The sequence below is a fragment of the Bidens hawaiensis genome, unplaced genomic scaffold (assembly GCF_021521415.1).
Source record: "Bidens hawaiensis isolate Kalapana, Puna unplaced genomic scaffold, B.hawaiensis_p1.1 tig00016760_1, whole genome shotgun sequence".
Taxonomy (NCBI): domain Eukaryota; kingdom Viridiplantae; phylum Streptophyta; class Magnoliopsida; order Asterales; family Asteraceae; genus Bidens; species Bidens hawaiensis.
In genome coordinates, this window is record NW_027492543.1 from 218,959 (window position 1) to 242,028 (window position 23,070).

At 39.3% G+C, this 23,070-nt stretch overlaps 1 protein-coding gene across 1 annotated transcript; it reads left to right on the top strand.

Moving 5' to 3' along the window:
* Nucleotides 1-201: 201 nt before the first annotated feature.
* LOC143552081 (uncharacterized) lies at nucleotides 202-4,329 on the top strand. Its single transcript, XM_077042383.1, has 3 exons — nucleotides 202-339; nucleotides 2,864-3,726; nucleotides 3,867-4,329. Exons 1-3 carry the CDS (start codon nucleotides 202-204, stop codon nucleotides 4,327-4,329), a joined length of 1,464 nt encoding a protein of 487 aa, XP_076898498.1.
* The last annotated feature ends 18,741 nt before the right edge of the window (nucleotides 4,330-23,070 follow it).

A 23,070-nucleotide genomic window follows, 5' to 3' on the forward strand; every position in this document is an offset into this window, starting at 1 on the left:
GTGGGATTTAACAAAAGTTCTCTGAGGTGCTACAACTATCATGAGCTGGGTCATTTTGCTCGTGAATGTACCAATCCGGCTAAAGAAAGAAATAGAGAGAGGGAAATGGTTTTGGTAAACGATGGAAGAAAAGAAAATGTGGCTAGTTCGAGCACGGGTGAACGAGGTTTGGTGGTTCAGAACTTCTCTTAGGAGGATCAAATGGCAGCACTGAATTTGAGCAATGAAGTTGCACTTTTTACTAAGATGGATGTTGATGAAGAGGAGAACGAAGCTGAGGAGCAGGTCAGGGATCTTCATCATGCCTTCATGCCCTTCACCTTCACCAAACAAACTGAGGTAAGTACTGTACTTTGTTCTCAATAATGTATCAATAAAGTAGGCTTGTATAAAATACATAACGGTAACTTAATGAGGGAAATCGAGGGTGTAAAATATGAAAACTCAAAACTCAAGAAACTTGAAAAGGCCTTAAATGACAAAATAGAGGCACAAAAACAAGATTTTTCAAAACAACAATCGGATTTTAGCATAATGTGTTGTCACCATCTAGATGCTTAGAAGAAAATAGCTGAACTAATTGCCGAGTTAGAAGCATCGAGAGTGGAGATAGTCAAACTAACAAATAAATTCAAAAATGCTGAATTCAATTTTAAAAAATTTGATGTCTCTAGTGCTGTTGTAGAATCAATGATAGAGAAACAGTTAAAATGGAAAGAGAATAAAGGTGTAGGTCTAGGTTACAACATGGTTCCCCCTCCTTATAACAATAACTACACTAGTCTTTCCTTTTACCAAGGAAGAGGAAGAAAAGGAAAAATGTATGCAGTATGGTAAGTCAACTGCAGCTAGCAAGGGTAAGGTTCATATAGACTCGGCAACTAAATCAATCGCAAGGGTGAGCGATTCTAATGTGTCTAGCTCGTGTGCAAATGAAGTAATAATTGAGGACTAGACTGAGGAAGATGATGAATCACTTGTTGACTCTACTGTTTCCTTAAATTTGCCTATTTTGTCTATTTTAAATAACAATGCTACTAATGTGTGTGTAGGCTCTGTTTTTAAGAGCAAAGACCATCGTTTGGTTACTTTTTCTGGAAGTTCAAGAGGCAGTGATCTGTCTCTTAATAAAACAGATGAACTTAAGAAACAAAATAAACATTTGTCACCTAAGTTTGTGAAAAAAAGGGTTCCTGTAATGTTAATTGTGAAGTTTCTAATGATAAGTCCAGAGATGGAAAAACCAGCTCACACAACAGAGCAAGACCGAGAATCGGCTACAATGATTTTTACATTAAAATGCAAACCCGTTTCAACTGTGGCATTCCAGGTCACGTTGCAAGAAATTGCTTTAGACTTCGCTATGTTCCATACTACAGACGTCATCAAATGACTATGCCTCGGAATACCTCCACAAGCTTTAACTCAAATAACATGAGGTATTACAAGGCAAAGCCCTCTGACGGTGACTAGAAAGCGGAAAGGAAACACGATCTCGATTCCAAGACCATAGTGGGCATCTGAACCGAGAACGCATACCAGGTTACAGTCAAACGTGTCTCCTGTCCGCAGAACAAAGACTGAATCAATCACTTATATCAATCACAGAGTTTTAAAACCAAACTACAAGTGGTTGCCCCAAGTCTCCGGTAACAAAGTCCTCAACGTCTTCAAATTCGTTTTTTGATAATAATAAGGATATGTCATGGCAACCCGTGACACATTTAACCAAGTCAGGCTTACCAGAACTACAATGGACTGGGTACGCAAAACTAACTAATCTCGCACATTGTGCAGTAACAGCTATGGAGGAATATTATCAGACCATGGTTTGTTGATAGTGGCTGTTCCAGGCATATGACAGGGGACATATCTCAGCTGAGTGACATTCAAATATTTAACGACGGATATGTTTCCTTTGCGAGAGGGGAGAAAGGGAAGATCATTCAGAAGGGTACCATGAGTAATGGAGTTTTGAAGTTTAAAAATGTTAACTATGTTCCAGAACTAAAGCACAGTCTGCTCAGCGTGTCACAGATCTGTGATAAGGGTTTTTCTACACATTTCACCAACAAGAATGCTTGATTCTGAAACCTGTTATTGTCATACCAGAGGAGTGGGTCCTGGTCAGATCTCCGAGAAAAGATAATGCCTACCTGATTGACATGAACAAGAATGTTCCTGACCAAATTCCTTGCTTATTCTCTAGAGTGTCGGAACATAATGCCATGCTGTGGCATCCTCGTCTTGGTCATGCCAATATCAAGAACCTGAATCGTCTTGCAAAGAACAACATTGTACGAGGCTTGCCAGTTAAAGATTTTGTCATAATTGAAAAGTGTGTGGCTTGTGCGTTGGGCAAGCATCATCGGAAATCCCACAAGCCGAAGATGATTAACACCATTTCAAGTGTCTTTCAATTGCTTCATATGGACCTGTTTGGTCCAGTTCACGTCTTGAGTCTATCTCGAAGTAATCACTGTATGGTCATCACCGACGACTACTCTCGTTTCACTTGGGTATTTTTATTATCAAATAAGAGTGAGATAGCTGAATTGATCAAGAAGTTTGTGGTGCTCATGGAAAATCAGTTGAACTTGAAGCTCAAAGGGATTCGTTGTGAAAATTGCACGAAGTTCAAGAACTCTACACTGAATCATTTTATTCCGAAAAGGGAATTTTTCGTCAGTATAGCTCAGCTCGCACTCCGCAGCAGAAGGGTGTTGCTGAAAGAAGAAATCGTACTTTGATTGAGGCTGCAAGAACGATGTTATGTGATTCAAAGTTACCTTTATTTTTCTAGGCTGAAGCGATCAACACCGCCTGTTACGTTCAAAATCGGGTGTTGATCAATAAATCTCAGATGAAGACTCCCTATGAAATTGTTAATGGTCACAAACCCACAGTCGCACACTTTCGAGCCTTCGGGTGTCCGTGCACGTTGTTGAATCTTGATTCGAATCCTAAGTTCAAATCCAAGGAAGATGATTGTTATTTGGTTGGTTATGCTGGTCGAACTGCCTACAGAGTCTACAACAAGGCATCGAAACAGATTGTAGAGTCATATGATGTGCGTTGGTTGGAAGAACATTTGATAGGTGTGCGTATGGGGCCTAATTGGTTGTTTGACTACGACAAATTGTTCAAGCCATTCAATGTGTTTCCTGTAATTAATTCAGATAATTCAAGGGGAGGAACTTCTGTTGTTGACGATGATGAAGAAGATATTTCTGCTAATACTCAAGAACTTCCTATGCTGAGTGTAGATCCGTCCGTACCTTCAGACATCACTCAGCCGTCATCAGAGGATCTGGTAGAGAATGCAACCGACACTGTACCCCTACAAGAACCTTCTCCAGTAGAGATGTCATCAGTTGAGGGGAAGAGCGTTATTCGTCAGATATTCGGTAGCACTTATTCCGTGATGCAATTCCAAATGAATATGTTGCCAATACCTCCCATAATACTGCAGCATCGGGATGGAGAAACCCTCTCACTAAAGCACTTGAAGATCCAACCAATTTACCAGCAAACTGTTCTGTTCCCGATCATTCCATTCCATCAAGAATTCAACGGGATCACCCCATTGACAGTATTATTGGTCCCCTTGAAGCTAGCGACTCAACCAGAAGTCAGACTGGAGCAATCAACAACTGCTTGTATTCTTGCTTCATTTCACAAATTGAGCCCAAGACGGTTGATATTGCTTTGCAAGAACCAAGCTGGGTTGACGCCATGCATGAGGAACTCAATCAGTTTGAGAAACTCAAGGTCTGGAGGTTGGTTGAACTACCCACGAGAAAGAAGTCACTAGATACAAGATGGGTCTTTCGTAATAAGCTAGATGACTTGGGGGTTATTGTTAGAAACAAGGCAAGGCTTGTGGTTCGTGGTTTTTGCCATGTTGAGGGTTTGGACTATACTGAGGTGTACGCTCCAGTGGCTCGTCTTGATGCCATTCAGATCTTCTTGGCATATGCATCGTGCATGGGTTTCACGGTGTATCAGATGGATGTCAAGACAGCGTTCTTATATGGTGATGTAAAGGAAGAAATTTATGTGGATCAGCCACCGGGTTTTGTGGACTCCAAGCATCCGTCGTATGTCTATAAGCTGGACAAGGCTCTCTACGGCCTTCATCAAGCTCCTCGAGCATGGTATGCGACGTTGACTGCTCATCTTTTGGAGCACGGGTATAAGCGTGGAACCATTGATCAGACACTATTCATAAAGACGGTTGGAAAGGATTTGATATTGATTCAGATTTATGTGGATGACATCATCTTCGGTTCTACCAGCACTGCTCTCTGTTCTGAGTTTGAAGGGTGATGAAGTAAAGGTTTGAAATGAGCTCATTGGGGGAGATGACCATGTTTCTGGGTTTGCAAGTTCGTCAAAGTTTGACAGGCATTCTGCTACATCAAGGGAAATACGTCGAGGATATGTTGGCAAAATTTGAGTTTCAGGACTCCAAAAGTGCGGCAATTCCTATGGCTGAATGACCTCTTCTTTCTTCCGATCCTGATGGGAAACCCGTATATAAAACGCACTATCGGTCGATGATCGGGTCCCTAATGTATCTAACTGTCAGTCACCCTGACATCATGCTCGCAGTCTGTCAGTGTGCCTATTTCCAGGCTAATCCTAAACTCTCTCATTTAACTGCTATTAAACGAATTTTTAGATATCTAAAAGGGCAACCGAAGCTTGGTCTTTGGTATCCCAAGAATTCAGAATTTGATTTATATGCTTTTGCTTACAGCAATTATGGAGGTGATGATATTGACATGAAATCGACGTTTGCTAGGTGTTAATTTTTGGGAGATCGACTCATTTCGTGGCAATGCAAGAAACAACAAACGGTGTCCACAAGCATTGCTGAGGCTGAATATGTTGCTATTTCTGCCTGCTGTTCTCAGGTCATATGGATGCAACATCAATTGCTGGACTACGGTTTGGAATTTCTTGATACCCCTATTTTCTGTGTTAATGATGTTGCGATTGCCATTGTTAAAAACCCGGTCCAACATTCTAAAACCAAGCACATCGATATCAAAATTTATTTTATTCGTGACTGTTACAACCGGAAGTTAACTCATCTTGAACAGGTCCACACAGATAATAATGTGGCGGACCTAATTACGAAACCGGTCGGAACAGCCAGATTCAATGTGCTTGTAGGGTTTCTTAAGATGTTACGTTTTGAAGATTGAGTACTTTTGAGGTTAAATTTTGTACATGAATATTTTCATATTTTATTAATTAATGTACAAATTTAGGGGGAGAAAAAGAAGAAGACAAAAAAAGTATGTGTGCGTTATTAATTAAAAAAAATTGCTTTGTTCTGTTGCTTAAAATAACGTCGGTTACTCAAGTTCAACAGACATATCTCATATGTTTGGTCCCGTTATCAATTCTTGATTCATGGGATAGCCGTTAACCTTAGAACTAAAAGTGACCAGGGCGACTGAACATAAAGCGTTGTTTTGATTCTTTCACTGAAAATTATGTCGGTTACCTAGGTTTGAGGGACATATACTCGTATATGTTTGGTCCTGTTGTCTACCTGTAGACACATGGGATAGCCATTCACCTGAAAACTGAAGGTGACTGGGGTGCCTGAATTTTAAATCATCTTTGAAATTATCATCTGGGAAGTGATATTATTATTCGGCTAAAGCTTACTAGAAGCTTAAAATGTTTTCTAAAGAAAATTGATCCAACCTTTGAGAAATGATAGATAAACTGATTATGTGTGCCTAACGTGTGAAGTTATTAAGCTAAAAAGGCTCCTGATTAGTTATTGATGTGTATGGTAGCTTTCCATGACAAGTAAAAGTTTGAAGTGATATAAACTAAATCTGTTAAACTTATTGTGGAGATTCATTTTGAAGATGTTTGTATGTCCCTAGATACATCTCTCCGAATGATAGGCACAAAAGTAATTACCCAGTCATACACGAGCCCGTTAGTCTCTTGATCGCCAAAATAAAAAAAAAACAAAACAAAGCAAAAACTTGTATATATACATATGGAAATTATTACAAGTTAAATTTGTTTTTATAAGCTTAAAAGGGCACCAGGGAACTACAGGGGTGGGGCATACAAGTAAGTCCTAAACACCCTGAATTTAAGGATTGTAAGTCCGGATAACATGTAAGTCCAACGTTCAACCTTAAAGCTTAAAATTGTGTTTGTATAAAGAAAATTCTTTTGATCAAGTATAAGCTTTATGCCTAATTGAACCTAAGCATATCACTGGCGCAATGAAAGTCATGCTAAGTTTTTATTACCTGCCTTCAAGCTTTTCATTATGTCATAATAATGCTGAAAATAAATCATTGTGAAAGTATCTTAATCAATATGATCTCATGTTCGGATCTTTTCTTAAAAAAGGGGCTGGTTGTTTTAAACTGCTGAAGTTTGATCCTAATATTTGATAAATCCGCTAAACATGTAAATTATTTTTGATTTTTGTTTTTTTTAATTTTATTTTTCCATTTAGTGTGGCCTCATGTGTACTCGTATCGAAACAGATGTCCTTAAGAAATCAATCTTTCATGAATCGGGATTTTGTTTAACCATAAAACTTCAACAACTACTGGATTGGATTAGTGGGCCAGTTCTTGGGCCCAAACCGGTATCTTAGTTCTCGGCCCGATCAAGTTGGTCCAGAAAGCTTCCCTGATGTGTTCTCGGCCTAGACGGTTGTGCCTTGGAAGTTTAAAAGCCACTCATTGCACTTTATTAATCACTCTTGAAATTTGCATCTTCCAATATCTTCCATAATCTTCCAAACTTATAACCATCAAATCTCTCACCTACTCGCCGCCATCATCATTTCTTGTCCCCTTATGTTCTCGAGTGGATTTCTTTAAAAGGTAAATAAATCCAACAATGGTGTTTCCATAATCAGCATGGTTGAAGAATTTACGGTGATGATCGGTTGGACTTTTAGATACAACTGATTTACAAGTTTTGTAAGTTTATTTTACTTGAAGTTACTAAACTTTGTTTTAGTCATTGTTTGCAGTTACATGTTTGGTCATCAATGGTGATTGGTGATGTGATGATGAGGATGGATGGTGTTCTTAGGTTTTCTGTCTGGACTGACCAGATTCTCTTGATCAAACAAAGAGATCTTCGGCTTAAGGACATTTTGAAGCATTCTCGGTCAAACCGTGACCGAGGATTCGTTGGTCGTGTTTGACACTTCTGAGTCAATCAAGCCTAATATTTGTTGCTATTTTCATCAAAAAAAATCATGATCATCTACCTCTGTTGGAAAGTAGCATGACTTGTGCCGGATTACTAGCTGGGGTTGCCATTACGGGAATAAAGGCCCTAAATAAGTCACTAAACTTCCAAGTGTCTATTTAGAGGCCACAGTATATACGCCGGAGGGTTGAAATGAAGGTATAAAAGTATGTTAGACGTCTTCAGTTGGCGTTTTTGATAAGTGGATGAAATCAAGCAATAAACCAAGGGGGAGAATGTTGAGTCGTATTTTGTGGTTTATGCTGGTAATATCGATTTTTTTGGGCTTTTGTATATAAACCGAGATCTGTTGATCTCGGTGGGCTTTAGTTCTGTTTGGGCCTAGTTGGTAGGTTATATATTCATGTATGTTAACGAAGCGAGGGTTGTTCGTTCATTATTATTTTTTTATTTGCGTAAGTTGACAAAAAGCTTAAGCACCCGACGCGACGTATAATATACGTGTGTTTTGAAGCTTCTTTATTGTGTTTCGTGTGTTCTTGGTTGTTTGATAGAATTAACTTAGTGGTTAGTTTCCACCTAACCATTGAGTATATTGATATCACATTGAAAGATGTGTCACGGGACTTACAATCATTCTTAAGCTTCATCCTGCTATCTTCTTCCCTGGCTCCTTTCAACAGCTTTTTCTTTCTTGAGTTTTACTAAGGCAGCCTTTTGCTTAAACATATCTAACTCCACTCCATCTTCATAATCAAGTGGGAATTTTGCATTGATGATATCTTGTAAGTCTTGGATGTGTATGAAGTTTAGATCCTCATCATACTCAACTACTGCAATTGTTCCTCCTGATGCATTTCTGAGTTATATTGAGTCTATGTTTTTGTTGTAGGTGAGATGGACTATCTTGCCATTTTATTGCACTTGTGAGTTTGGCTCCATCATCTCTCTTCTCATGGCCAAGCACTCTTTCAAAGTTTTCCTTTTGCCGCTAAAGCTGTTTGCCTGATGAATTTTTCTTTTCTTTTGAGTCCCATAGAGAGAGCTCTAGAGTGTGAACCTCATTGATTCTTTTTCTTCTCTTCTCCCTCTCAGCCTCACTGCGTGCTTCTCTGCTTTTCTACTTGAGAAATGGGAACCCCTTCTCAGATTGTTCTTTTATAAACTTTGAGAGGTCACTTCTCTGTTGTCCTGCAAGTTGGCCTCTTTCTTGATTGTCATAAAGTTCTAGTTGAGCCATTTTCTTCAATTGTTCCTTTGAAAAACTTCTCAAATCATCTCTAAAAATTATCAAGGTTTCTTCATTGTCTTCAGTTATCACTCCTAAGGTCTTTGATCTTTTATCGAAATAAAGATGTGTGGGCAAGTTCAAGTTCCTTGAAGGTTCAGGCCTCACAATCTTTGATCTTACCGCAATCCTGCTTGTTTTGATTGGTGGATTTTTCTTTTCTTCTTCAATCTCTGACTCTCCAAACCATTGTTTGATGGTTTCATAGCTTTGCATCATCAGCCTTCCAACATTTGCACCAATTTTGTAGAGTATGCTTATCATGTACGCCCTTTCTTCTTCTTGATTTTTCAGCTTGGCTTCCTGCAGTTTTCTTTCTGTTTCCATAATCTTTTCACTCTATGATAGATTTTAAGGAGTTGGTCATATCAAATTCATCTTCGGACACAAATTTCTCCATCACAATATCTTTCAGGGTTTGGACTCTCTGTGGATCTTTAAACCATTCTCTAACTTCTGCTTCTTTCTTTTCAGCCTCTTCCTTTTCTTTTTGCAACTGCAATTTCAATCTTCTTTCCCTTTCACAATCGGCAGTTCATTTTTGATCCTTGTGGGAATCTTTGACCATTTGTACTTTCATTTTTTAGTTCATCAAGAGATAGATTCATCAAGGAGTTGTAGTTGTATCTATGTAGTTGTAGAAATTTGATATCTTTGTGTTTGGTTTTGAGTGATTCATATTCATTTTCGTCTCTTACCTCCTTCATAAACTTTTTCTTGCTTCTTTCAGCCTCTTTATGCACATTCTCTTCTTTGCACCTTTTCTTGGTTAGTTTTTCTACAAAATTCGCAACATCATCCACAAGTGCATTTTTTTACATTCGATCGAATGTGTCGAATGATTGTAGATTCAGATATGCAAGTCTATGTCCTACTTTTAATAAGAATTCTCTTTGTGATTCTCTTTGCCTCCATCCTTCAGCCTCTTGTGTAACATTTCGGGTTTTCCGTGTTGGTTTTGTTTTCACTTTATCATTATATGAATTTTATTCAGATCTAGATCTTAATAATACTTTACATTTATGAATTATTTAGCTATCCAATGTTCATATTAAGTCCTCCATGTTTTATCTATTTATTATTCCTTAATCCAAATAAAACAAGTTCCTAAATTGGTCAAAATACAAACTAGAAGGACTAAAGTTGACAACTCATGAAACCTGAGTTCTTGGACGCCGGAGCGCTGCGCGACCAACTCTGGGATCACCTTCGCGCGGCGTGGGGAGAGGGCTAGGCAGTTTGTTAACAAAAATCTCGTTCCTATACTCGTTTATGGTATTAAATCAAGTATTTTAGGCATGTTTGAGTAGATTAAGGACCAAGTAAACGTATTATAGTCAAAATACAAGTCCTAGTTCGTTTCTTTCTGCCCAAGAACGAATCTTTGGGTTTATTTCGTTGATTTCATCATTAAAACGTATATTATTGCTTAAACGGGCCAAAAAGTCCATAATTGGTTCGATTTAGCTTTTCTATATAAACAAGTCATAACCATCTTCCATAAATCTTTACAAATATCTTAAATGTCATCCTCCAGCCGTCACTTGCATCATCCACCTCTCGATTCTCTCGATTGTTGGTGTTTCGTTGAAGATTCGTTATTATTCGGTTGACTTTGCAAGACTTAGGACCTTTGACTCGTTATATCTCATCATTCGGGCATTTTCCGGGTAAGTTGTAAACTGAATTTTCGTTCATAAACATTCACTAGTCAATGACCTTCAATCAATTTTTGAGATTGAAGGGTATTGACTGGTCAATCGCTTTAAAACCCGATAAAGGGTAAAACAGTCAACAACTTTGACTTCTCGTTTTCTCATACTTCTGGTCGGATTCAATGTTCCGTCCCGAAGACTTTTCTTCTTGTAGTTAAATTTTAAGGGTTCTGAACAAAATCCGACTCCTGACTCAAAGTTCGGATTCTGGTCAGACTCGACTCGTCTAAACATTAAAATCGACATAACTCGAGTTATACTTATCCGTCTGGATTGATTCCAGCAGCATTAGATTCGCTTTTATTTATACTTTCATATCGTTAAGTTTTAGATTCTTTTGGATATTCTCGTTCGGCGCGTTAATCGGAAGACCTCTTTGTTTACTCTTATTATTTAACTAACTCGCTTATTATTAAGGTGAGTTTTGTCATTCCCCCGTTTTCACATATTTTCAAACGTGTTGGGGCCGTATACGTGTTTAAAGTATTTCGTATTATATATATCTTAATCATTAGCAAACGTTGTATTGTGTGTGAATTGCTAGACATAATTGCTATTTGACTACTTGTTTAATTTGCGCATTTGGAGAGGTCCACCACATTATCGTTATAGTATGATCATACGACCATCTTGTTTTAACCGGCGCCCGATTCGCTTAGCAATGGTTCACTTGACACTTATTTGCTCATTGGTTCGGTTATTTTACCACTTTACTTACGTTTTGCTACTTTTCATATATCTACATATCATTGCAAAACTAATGACTTGCTCACTCAACATATTTGTTAACAAATCTACTGTATTTTCTACGTATATACAGGTTATCATTTGATTTGAAGATTGGAAGTATTGGATTGCTAGATGAGACCATAGGATTTATCAAGAACTATTTAATTTAAGTTATTGAATTATTTCCATTTTGGTTATGAGATGTTGTCATGGATTATTTGGTTATTTATGGATGTTTGTTTTAATTGGAATAAAATTTATTATTATATATTCTCATAATTATTTCATGATAGTTACCTCGAGCTTTGAACAATCATGCTCACGCCCCGACATTTCCGCCTTAGGTTGGGGTGTGACAGATTGGTATCAAAGCCGAAGGTTTAAGACAGTGTTAGGACATGAAATGTCATGTGTTGTCCCCAGTTCTATCAGGATGGTTCGATATGAAAATAACGATCGTGAAACCAAGTTAACGGACTGAAAATGTCAAAAGAAACTGATTCGATCGAATCAGTGACTGATTCGATCGAACCAGGACTCATTCGATCGAATGAGATACTCATTCGATCGAATCAGTATACGATATATAAACGAAACTTAGGAAATTTCACAAGGGAGAGCACACATTACACACAGTCACGAACCTGCTACTGCCGAAAATCCTCTCTGCCCATCTTCGTCGTGTCGGTCTTTTCCTCCGTCCCTAGGTGTCAAACCGTCTTAGGAATCGTAACCGTGCGTTGTTGATCACCACCGAATCGCCGTGTTAGAGGATTCCGCACTCTAACACGTTGCCCCGTGAATCGTTGGGAAACCGTGTCCCGCACCGGTCCGACAATTGGTATCAGAGCCACGGTTACCGCTAGAAAGGTCTAACAACCGATCTAGCAAGCCGAGCTCTTGATTTTATGCGTTCTGGACGTTAAAAAGTTGGTGTGTTCTTCGTGTTCTTCGCGTTTTCTGGGCTGGTGTTGAAGGAGTCGAATCAGTCCATTCGATCGAACGAGTTCCCCATTCGATCGAATAGGCCTATTCGATTGACTGATTCGATCGAATCAGTCTTCCCGCTCAAAAGTGTCAAATTCAAACGCCAGTTTTCCCGCCCATTCGATTGTCTTCATTCGATCGAATCAGATTGTATTCGATCGAACTGGTTTTCCCGCTCAAAGTGTCAAATTCAAATAGCTGATCGAACCAGTTCTTCATTCGATCGAATCAGATTGTATTCGATCGAACTGGTTTTCCCGCTCAAAGTGTCAAATTCAAATGGCTGATCGAACCAGTTCTTCATCCGATCGAATATGTTCTTCATCCGATCGAATCTGTGCTTCATTCGATCGAACATGTTCAAGACCAAAAAAAAAAAAAAAAAAAAAAAAAAAAAGTCTGGAACGCCCGCTTACACGAAAACTTGCCCAAGCCATTTTTATCAGTCGGGAAGTCTTCTGAAAAAGTTTGGCAAAAATAAAATTTTTTCGACAAAATTTCCGGGAAATTTTCGGTTAATTTTCGGGTCAGTGATGAAGATTTTTCTGGACATCCTATACAAGTTGATTACTATCCAGAAAAAGTTTGGTGACAGTGAAATTTCACTGATATTTGCCGGCAAAGTCAGAACGTTTAAATGTTTAACGGTTAAAGCGGCAAATTGGGGCGATGAACAAAGCACAATCACCTGAAGGAATTATCGTCTACAAGTTTAATGGATAACCCCTTGTTCATTGAGCTTCTACAGTGGTGATTGTTATAAGAACACAAAAGAACAGAGAAAAGTGATTACTGATGAGTTATTGTGGGGTAGTCAGGAGCATCTGACTATTTATGGGCCAACCAAGTTTAATTTATTTTCCGCATTCTGAAGATGTCATCAGTGGAGATTAAGGAGGATCAAGCAAAAGAGTCAAATGTTCCTCAATCATCTCCAAGTTCAACAATTCCTGCAGAAGCTGCTACTGTTGAAGAAGTCAACGAAGTACTGTCAAAAGCAACTTCTGCATCCTGTTGAAGAATGGTGATTCGCAATCACGAAGTTAATGATGTGTCTTTGTCTCCGATGATGAATCTGCATACAAACTAATCTGTTTAGGGGGAGTAGCTGTGGATCGGAAGCCTCATCAAAGATTGCCCAATACATTATTAAGTCAGCGGAAGACGATATGAGCTTACACGTCTATATATTGGGATACACGCCAACGTCTGAGGGGGAATTTCTATAGTTGGTTGTTTTTAAACAGATTGTTTTGTTTGAAGATGTCAGCAATGGAGAACACTTTGCATCATTAACCGAGAGTTCAGTCTAAGGGGGAATCTTGCTGCAATGATGGTATTCTTCAACGTGATTATCAAGATAAAGCAGAAGATTTGACTGAAGATTGCAAGAGGTGTCTACAGCAATTCGCAAGCAACGTCCAAGGGGGAATATGTTGGTGCATGTTTTGTGGCCGTCGCTTGGCGAATAGTTTAGAATGTTTATGTTGTATGCTGTACACCTAGGTAGTGGTTCACGCTGAAAGTGATCCATTTGAAAGAGCATTTTCAATGGATACTCATTCGATCGAATGAGTTTCTGATTCGATCGAATGAGTCTGCCATTCGATCGAATAGGACTCATTCGATCGAATGAGTCCTGACCGAATGGCAGCGGGTATAAATACCAGCTTTCAGGCGTGAACAGGTAAGAGTTTGAGGTTTTTGCGTGCCCGGAGCCCAGGTGCTGTCCGGATGAGGGGGGAGGCCATGCTCGACCTCCCCCTGCCATAGATCGTGATTTCAGTGTTTAAACAAGCATGTAATCTTTCGTTTTTATCAATGAAATCGTTTGTTTCGTGTTTGTTTCTGTCCGTCTTTGGTCTTCAAACCTTCCGTCTCGAACGCGCTCGGATCGTCTCGGTCCCGGCTGAGCCAACAATTGGTATCAGAGCGGTGCGGGACACGGTTTCCCCCTGCCATTTTTTCTTTGTCGGACCGGTGCGGGACACGGTTTCCCAACGATTCACGGGGCAACGTGTTAGAGTGCGGAATCCTCTAACACGGCGATTCGGTGGTGATCAACAACGCACGGTTACGATTCCTAAGACGGTTTGACACCTAGGGACGGAGGAAAAGACCGACACGACGAAGATGGGCAGAGAGGATTTTCGGCAGTAGCAGGTTCGTGACTGTGTGTAATGTGTGCTCTCCCTTGTGAAATTTCCTAAGTTTCGTTTATATATCGTATACTGATTCGATCGAATGAGTATCTCATTCGATCGAATGAGTCCTGGTTCGATCGAATCAGTCACTGATTCGATCGAATCAGTTTCTTTTGACATTTTCAGTCCGTTAACTTGGTTTCACGATCGTTATTTTCATATCGAACCATCCTGATAGAACTGGGGACATACACATGACATTTCATGTCCTAACAAACTCCCCCTTGGAGCCAGTTCTATTTACTTATAATCAATCGAGTTCTCTTGCTCGATCGTAACTCCCCCTTGGAGTTATCTCACTCTCTCTTTTCTCAAAGCTAGTGGTGCGCACGTTGCATCCACGAACTCCTTTCTTCATGAAGTTCTCTCAAGATCAAATGGTTCAGTCAGTCAGACTTACCATAGGTTCCGCATATCCTGAGAAGCTGTCAATTGGAATTTTAGATAAACATTTAAGCACAATCTATCACAATGTTCCAAAACAAATTACATTCAACTCAAGAACAATTACAATCAGAAGATTAAACCTTGAATTACAACAAGAAACAAAATAAACATGACAATTAAGCTTCAGTTTCTTGTGCATACTTCTTCTGTTGCTCTTTCCAGTTTGATCCTGCATGTATGTCATAGGCAAAGCAAATCCTAATGACATTTCTATACGTTAATGCTTGCTCTCTGTCTTCGGGGGCATAAAGAATCTCTGTCTTGTATAGTGTATAGACATCCTCCCGTGACAAGTTTGTGAGCCACATAGGATCAAATATGCGAATTGTGCTCCAATTTCCATTGTCGTTGAGCACGATAACTGCTTCATGCAGTCTTCCATCATAGTACCAATGCCTGAATGCTTTGTAGAAGTCCTGCTTCATCTTTCTTAGAGGAATCTTCTTCATCGTGAGTGGTGGCATGTACTTCAAGATAATCATTGGCCTGTTGGTGATCGGATCGATCTCCTTTTTACTTGTATATCTCTTTGGCCTCTGTGGAGTGATCATCTTCCATTTTGAGTTGTATTCCTTTCGCAATACACTCTGATAGTACGTGGCAAATGGAGATGAACTGGCGTAAAGCATATCAAGATAGTTCAGACGGTTTAGATCATAAGTAGGAAGAGTCTTCAAGTCAGTGATACGTTGAAAGTACTCAACCCCTTTTTCTCTCTTGATAGCAATGCAATTAAGATCCTTCAGACACGCCCAAGCAATAATCTCTCCTGAAGTTCTACGACCCTTCATCTTATAAGACGTTGTGTGAGGAATGGTCGGCTTTGCTTGTCGTCTGGACCTTATCTTCTCAAGAATAGCGTTGAAAGCTTTCTTGCATTCTTCTGTTTTCTCAACGAATTCGGCTTGATCTGCTTCAGAAGGCTGTTTCATTGTGTTTGACCTTTTGTCAGCCTTCTTCTGTATTTCCTCCTCTGTTACATTTTGGAAGAAACTTGCAGAGTTAGGAAGATTGTCAGTTTGAGACGTGTAGTATTCTGGATATTCTTCCTGTGTCAAGTCTTCCATTTCAACTTCATCAAATTGAGAGGGATCAGCGGCCGTAGATGATGTTGAGTCAGGTGTAGCAGCCGAAGAAGATGTTTGTTCTGTTGAAGGCAAAGCCAGATACTTGCCTGTTTCTTCATTGTATAGCTCAAACATTTGTTCCAGTTCTTCTTCTGTGAAATTGTGTGAAATTTCACCTTCTTCCAAGTCTCCACTTGCGAAGTTTTGCTGCTCATATGGATTGTCCAGTAAAAACGTGAAATATTCCGCTGCTGTTTTTGATTGCAGCGGTTGGACATTAAACGGATCAGCATCACCTGGTTGATTAAAAACCACAATGTAACACAAATTTTAAATAAACATATGTAATATCATAAACATGAAATACAATACCATTACATATGAAACTAAGTTTACACACAAATCATTAATTAAAAAGATTTAACATTTAAGTCCTCACTACATTCACTCAAATTCCTCTTAAATACCTTCACCTCCATCATCAGAAGAGTCCAGTTCGTCTGTGTCCACATCGACATTGGTTGGACCTTCCAGACGAAGAACATCTCCTTTCAGCTCGGTCACTTTTGCTTCAAGGCTTAGATTTGACTCTTTCAGCTTGTTGATCGAAGATCCTTGTTCAGCGACAGTAGCATTTAGCTGACTGTTTTCAAGCCTGAGCATTTCGTTCTCAGCTTGAAGTTTAGCAATCTGCTCATCTCTGAGTCGATTCTGTTCTTCTTGCTCTGTCTTGAACAATAACATCTTCATCATAGCCTTGTGAAGATCAGCAATTTCAGATGCAACCTTTTGAGGTATAGACATTTCCGATTGAGGTTGAGGAGTAGGTTGTGGTGCTGACTGCGGTGTTGGTGGCTGTGCTGGTTGAGCAGGAGGGGCAGCAGAAGTCCCAACTGATGGTACCATTGAAGGACGTGGTTGATCGGAAAATAAACTCCGATACTTTCTTGTAACCTTCTTCTTCTGCCTCTTTGCAGGCCTTTCTTCAGTCGCATCTATCTCAGCCGGTTGTTTCTCGGCTTTAACTTCTTCACCAGCCTCCAGATCCTCAACATTTAAATACCAATCAGCCTGTTTTTCAGCTTCTGTCCTTGTGTCTTCCGGGACCGCCACCTCCTCAGTGTCAGAATCGTCGCTGGATTCCTGATACGGTAAATTCTCGACGTCTGAATCACTGGCAGCATTTCTCCACTTCCTCTTCGGAGGGGCCCTGTAGGACGGATTGACTATATGCCCGAAGCATCGTTTGAGTGGTGGCCTGGTGGGACGTTCTTTGTAGGATTTGAGACGGTTGAGAGTCTCATTCTTCATGTGGTCCAGTTTCACCACATCACCTTCATTTTCTTTCAGTAGACCCGGTGCTTGAGTATCAACTATCATCTGAACGAACCTCGGGTACTGAAGAAACTTCTCGCTCTTCCCTTGTTTCAACGTGATGTTTTCCACCATATGACCAAACGTCATTTGAGAGAAGTTGTAGGGGCGGTTCATCACTAGAGCAGCTACGGTGAACTGCATGCTTTCCCTCAGCTTGTCAAAGCTAGTTCGTTGAGGCCCCAAGCAATGCATCACCACGTGTGCCAGATACTTGAATTCGGGGCACAGGTTGGCTTTGTGAAGCAGACCGGCATTGAGATCGCCGTCATACTTCATTCTTGCGAAACATCCTCTAGTTGCCGCAGGATGTAATGATGTAGGGTCTGATTCTAAGTCTACAAAGCCGCAGACTTCTCGGATTACCTGGGCAGATATTACGATGGCATGCCCTCTGACCGTGGAGCGAATAACCGACGGCACGACTGTTTTGTCGTGCGTGGCATTCCTCCAGAACTCTTGTTGAATTGACATTATAGGCTCAACGATCCTCGAGATAGGTCCAGAAATCCTTGACCTCTTCAGAAATTTGATAACTGTTGCAAAATCCTTCCCGTGGCTAGACTTTTCGTCCAGGAAAGCCACGATATTGTGCTTGATAGACGTTTTGAATGGAGCAACCACTTCTGCAACTTCAGCCATTGAATCTGTAAACTTAAACGTGTTAGAACGAACAGATATCGAAACGACTGAATGCGTTTAAAATTTTCAAATTTTCTGGACTAGTTCGATCGAACGAGCAACACATTCGATCGGGTGAGCTATTCATTCGATCGAATGAGATCTGGTTCGATAACAGACAATCGAATGAGATAGATCTTATCATTTACTTCTGATTCGATCGAACTACTAATCGAATAAGTCACATTCGATCGAATAAGGAACTCGTTCGATCGAATAGACTGATTCGACTCATTCAAGCAGAATCCCAGAAATGAAGAACACCCGAACCCGGAAAACCAAAACGACCAAAAACCCGATCAAAACACGGTTAAAAACAAGTAAAACTTACATTTTTGTAATCTACGTGAAAAACTGAATAAAGTGATCGGATCAAAAAGAGGGTTTGAGAAAAACAAATTTGAGAGAGAAAATCCGTAATATTTTTCGAATAATTCTGTCCGATCGAATAAGTTTGAATATTTATACTGTTTTTGGACTTATTCGATCGAATGGACTTGTTCGTTTGGATCATTCGATCGAATGAGATTCTATTCGATCGAATGAGTCTCTTCACAACTGTTCGCATTCTCTCACACACTGATTCGATCGAAACTGTCCATTCGATCGAGTTATTCATTCGAATAGCAACCTATTCGATCGAATGAGGGAAAACATTTGAAAAATAAAATTTTTTAAATTTCTTATTTCCCGTCCATCGATCGTGATGCCTTTGAACCTGCACGAAAACATAAACTTTTGACACTTGGTTAGTTTTCTTAGACATTTTCCAATCCTGAGAGCTTCGTTCCTACAGAACATATAGATCATAATACATTAGTAACAAATGGAAAAATATCAGGCTCAAACATCTTTGGGTTTTCTTGTCACTTCATTCTTTCTTTCATGCACAGCCTGTTGCACAGATGAACATTTAGCAACCTGCATGAAGTTTTCTTTCATTCCTACACACTGGATAAACATTTAGTAGGAACAGACAGGGATCAGACTACCTGTCACGATGATTTCTCATAAAAAAAAACAGAATAAAATTAAAAAAAAATTAATTCAGAATAAAAATCTTTTTGTATGTTTTTTTTTTTTTTTTTTTTTTTTATAATATTCAAACTGAAATAAACAACTGTACAAATATTTAAAACACATTATTTTTGGTTGAGAAGGATCTATAATAAGAAATCATTCAGACGTATATGACTATCTACTGAGACTTTTCGGGAATTTTTTTTTTTTTTTTTTTTTTTTTTTTTTTTTTTTTTTTAACAGAATGTACGAAGTTAAACAAGACATAATGAATATTCTTTTTGTGAGAAAGATCCGAACAGGAATTATACTAATTACGTGACTGTCACACAGATCCGTGTTTAGCTGTATTATGACATAAAGAAACAGGTTGTGAGCATGTAAATAACTTAAAATGGTTTTCATCGTTTCTGTGATACGAGTTAGGTTCAATTATGTCTCAAAATTTAAGTGGGTAACAACTCAAAGATTATGATGCCTCCTATCTATTCTCAAAGCGTATTTGGCTTTCCCCAAGTCACCCCGAATTGACCTTGACCCATAGTGTCTGATTAAGGTTGTAAGTGTCTTCATCTGCTTCCCGTTTTCTTTCTTACTCCATGATTGAGAAGTCTTGACATTGTTAACTCTAGAATGTTTCAATCACTCATAAGGTAAATTTTTATTTTTTTATTTTTTTATTTTTTTATTTTATTTTATTATTTTTTTTTTTTGAATGTTACATAGACTTCAGAGTAGTAAACAATTGCAAGTCCCGAATCTGGATCACTGCAGTTTCTTCACACACTATCTTTACAGGAATCAGAACACTTATGGGCTCGTGTATGACTGGGTAATCGCTTTTCTGCCTATCATTCGGAAAGATATATATGAAGACATACAAAACTCTTAAGGAGTTTCCACGTAAAATCGAGTAGATTTAGTTTGTATCACATCTACTTTTACGCACCATAAAAAGCTACCATGACACACAATGACCGTTCTAAAGCCTTTTAAGCCTAATAACTTCACTAGTTAAGCTCACAGAATCAGTGTATCTATCATTTTCCAAGGTTGGATCAATTTCTCATTTTCTGAATATATATGAATGTCCTTTTTTTTTAAAAAAAATAACGTTTAAATTATTTCGCCCCGATCAAGTCAAAGTCTTCAGGTAAACGGCTATCCTGAAGATCCAATGGATCAACTGAACCGACCACATACGAGTATGTGTCCTTCTAACTAAGTATAACCGACTATTTTTCAGCGAAAGAATAAAAAACCCATCAAAACCCGCCCCGATCACTTTCAGTCATCTGGTTAATGGCTATCCTCATAATCTACTAGTAGAAGTAAGGACCAAAACACATCCGAAAATGTGTCCATCAAACTGAGGTAACCGACATAATTTTAAGCGATAGTGATGTATAAAAATTTAATATAAGAAAAATGAAAATAAGCTGTACAGAAATAACAAATCTTTTTGATGTCTCAGTATGATAGCGTCTGTGTACTATCACCTTTCTTGTAACAAGATCAACTTCTCAAAATTTTGAAAATTTTTTTGGTTTTTCTTGAAACCTTTCTCCCCCTAGAATTTATAAAAAAAAACAAAATCTTTTTGGATTTTTTTTTTTTAAATTTTTAAGAAAAGAAAAAATGAAAACAATTTAAATGATATCTTCAGGAACATCTTCTGATATACGTTTAACGCCGTTGATCTCTAGTAAATATAAAAACCGTGGTTTATCAAATGCTTTAGTGAAGAGATCAGCGCGTTGTTCCTGAGTGGGGATTTTTATCACATCGATTAACTTCTTTTCGTAGCAGTCACGAAGGAAGTTATATCGAATTTCGATGTGCTTCGTTTTGCTAAAATGGACCGGATTTTTGGTAATTGAAATTGCAGCAGAATTATCAATATATATGGGAGTAGTAGAACATTCAATACCGTAGTCACGCATTTGTTGCTGAATCCAAATAACTTGAGAACAGCAACTGGCAGCCGCAATATATTCCGCCTCAGCTGTTGAAGTGGAGACTGACGTCTGCTTTTTGCATTGCCACGTTACTAAACGACTTCCAAAGAACTGACATCCTGCTGTTGTTGATTTGTAATCGAGTTTACAACCACCATAATCCGAATCACTATACGCATGAAGATCGAAGTTGTCATCATAAGGATACCAAAGACCCCAATCTGGAGTACCCTTCAGATAACGCAAAATTCTTTTGACTGCAATCAGATGGGAGACCTTCGGCTTTGACTGGTAACGTGCACAGAGACACGTAGCAAACATTATGTCTGGCCGAGAAGCAGTCAGGTACATTAGAGATCCGATGATCCCTCTATAGTGAGTTGGATTGATCAATTCACCCTTCTCGTCAGGATTAATCCCGTGATTAACCTCTAAAGGAGTTCCCTGTGAAGAAGAACTCAACATCTCAAACCGTTTCAAGATGTCATTGACGTATTTTGTCTGGTGAATGAAGATACCGGAATCTTTTTGATCAACTTGAAGTCCTAAGAAGAACTTCATCTCACCCATGGAGCTCATTTCAAATTTTTCTTTCATCACTTGTTCGAACTCCTTACAAAGTGTTTTATTCGTGGACCCGAAGATGATGTCGTCCACGTACACTTGTACCATAATTAGATCTCCTTCTTTTTCTTTTGAGAATAGCGTGCAGTCAATGGTTCCCCTTCTAAACCCGTTGTTCAGAAGGTGTTTGGATAGTTCTTTATACCAAGCTCTCGGGGCTTGGTGAAGACCGTACAAAGCCTTGTTGAGCAGATAGGCTTTGTCCTTGTGATATGGGTCTTCAAAACCTGGAGGTTGTGCCACATATACGGTCTCTTCGATGTGACCGTACAAAAAGGCACTCTTGACGTCCATTTGATATACTTTGAATTTCTTGAAAGATGCATACCCCAAGAACATCCGGATTGCCTCCAAACGAGCAACCGGAGCATATACCTCATTGTAGTCTAGGCCTTCGATTTGCCTAAACCCTTGGACCACCAGGCGGGCTTTGTTGCGAACAATCACTCCACGATCGTCACGTTTACATTTTAGTACCCACTTAGTGCCAATTTTCTTCTGTCCTTTGGGGAGATCCACCAGCTTCCACACACCAAGTCTTTTAAACTGCAATAATTCCTCTTGCATGGCTGAGACCCAGTTGGGATCTTTCAGCGCATCGGTGGTGCTGTGTGGTTCTTCTTGTGCTAAGAAGCATTCATGGGCATTAAGAGCAACTGATCCTGACTCCATCATTTCTGTGTAGAGACCAAAATTCAGCTGTCGACGAGTTTTGACACCCTGTTGAATGTCCCCTATAATGTTGTCTTGTGGATGATCACGTTCAGTCCTAACAACCGGATTGTCAGGAACGACAACATTTTGTTCCAAGTTAGTTAAGTTCGGCTCAGGAACTGGAGCGGATTGTGGTGCCTCTGAAGTAGACGTTAGAGGCTGATCTGCATTCGGCACTTCTTGATTTGACGATGAAGGTTGTGAAGTAACCTGAGTTGGTGCCGATTGTACATCATCTGCTGGAGATTCATCTTCAGATTCAGATTCGGAAGATTCTTGAACTTGATCGCTAGACTCTGTGGAGGAAGATGATGACGGACCAGGATGAGTTGAAGATTGCAAAGATTCATCAGGAGGTGCATTTTGCGCCTCATACATCATTTGAATAGCAATCTCATACAGATTGAAAGACTTGAACAATTTGTCATAATCAAACAACCAGTCTTCTCCTGTCCCCTTGGCTGGTTCTGTGTAGCGTTGAACATCGACATGGTACCATTCTTCAACTAATTTTGTTGTTCTGTTGAAGACCCTTTTGAGAGGTACGCTGTAACCCAGAAAATAACCCTTGATAATCTTCTCCTCGAACTTATTATCAACGTGCCTTTTAAGTAACGTGCAAAGAGCTCCGAATGGTTCCAGGTGCTCTAAGTTAGGCCTTCGTCGTTGAAGAAGCTCGAAACTTGTCTTGCCGTGGCGCTTGACAATGCCTACCCGATTTAATGTGAAACAGGCGTTGGCAATTGCCTCACTCCAAAACGTAACAGGTAACACTGAGTCGGCTAACATTGTTCTTGCTGTCTCGATTAACGTACGATTTTTCCTTTCAGCAACCCCGTTCATTTGTGGAACATATGGAGCACTGAACTCCTGAACGATCCCTTTTTCTTTGCAGAAATTTTCAACATTCGCATTTTTAAATTCTGTACCGTTATCTGACCGCATTCTTCGAACCTTCAGATTGTATTGAGACTCAATAGTTGTAACCAGCAGTTGTATACATCCAAACGTTTCTGATTTTACTTTCAAGAAAAACACCCAAGA

Bases quoted from the DNA above. Each gene is read 5' to 3' on its own strand.
- LOC143552081 (XM_077042383.1), top strand. From the start codon at position 202: ATGGCAGCACTGAATTTGAGCAATGAAGTTGCACTTTTTACTAAGATG. The intron at 340-2,863 runs GTAAGTACTGTA...AATAAATCTCAG, and splicing joins CCTTCACCAAACAAACTGAG to ATGAAGACTCCCTATGAAAT. The intron at 3,727-3,866 runs GTTGACGCCATG...GGTTATTGTTAG, and splicing joins CTTTGCAAGAACCAAGCTGG to AAACAAGGCAAGGCTTGTGG.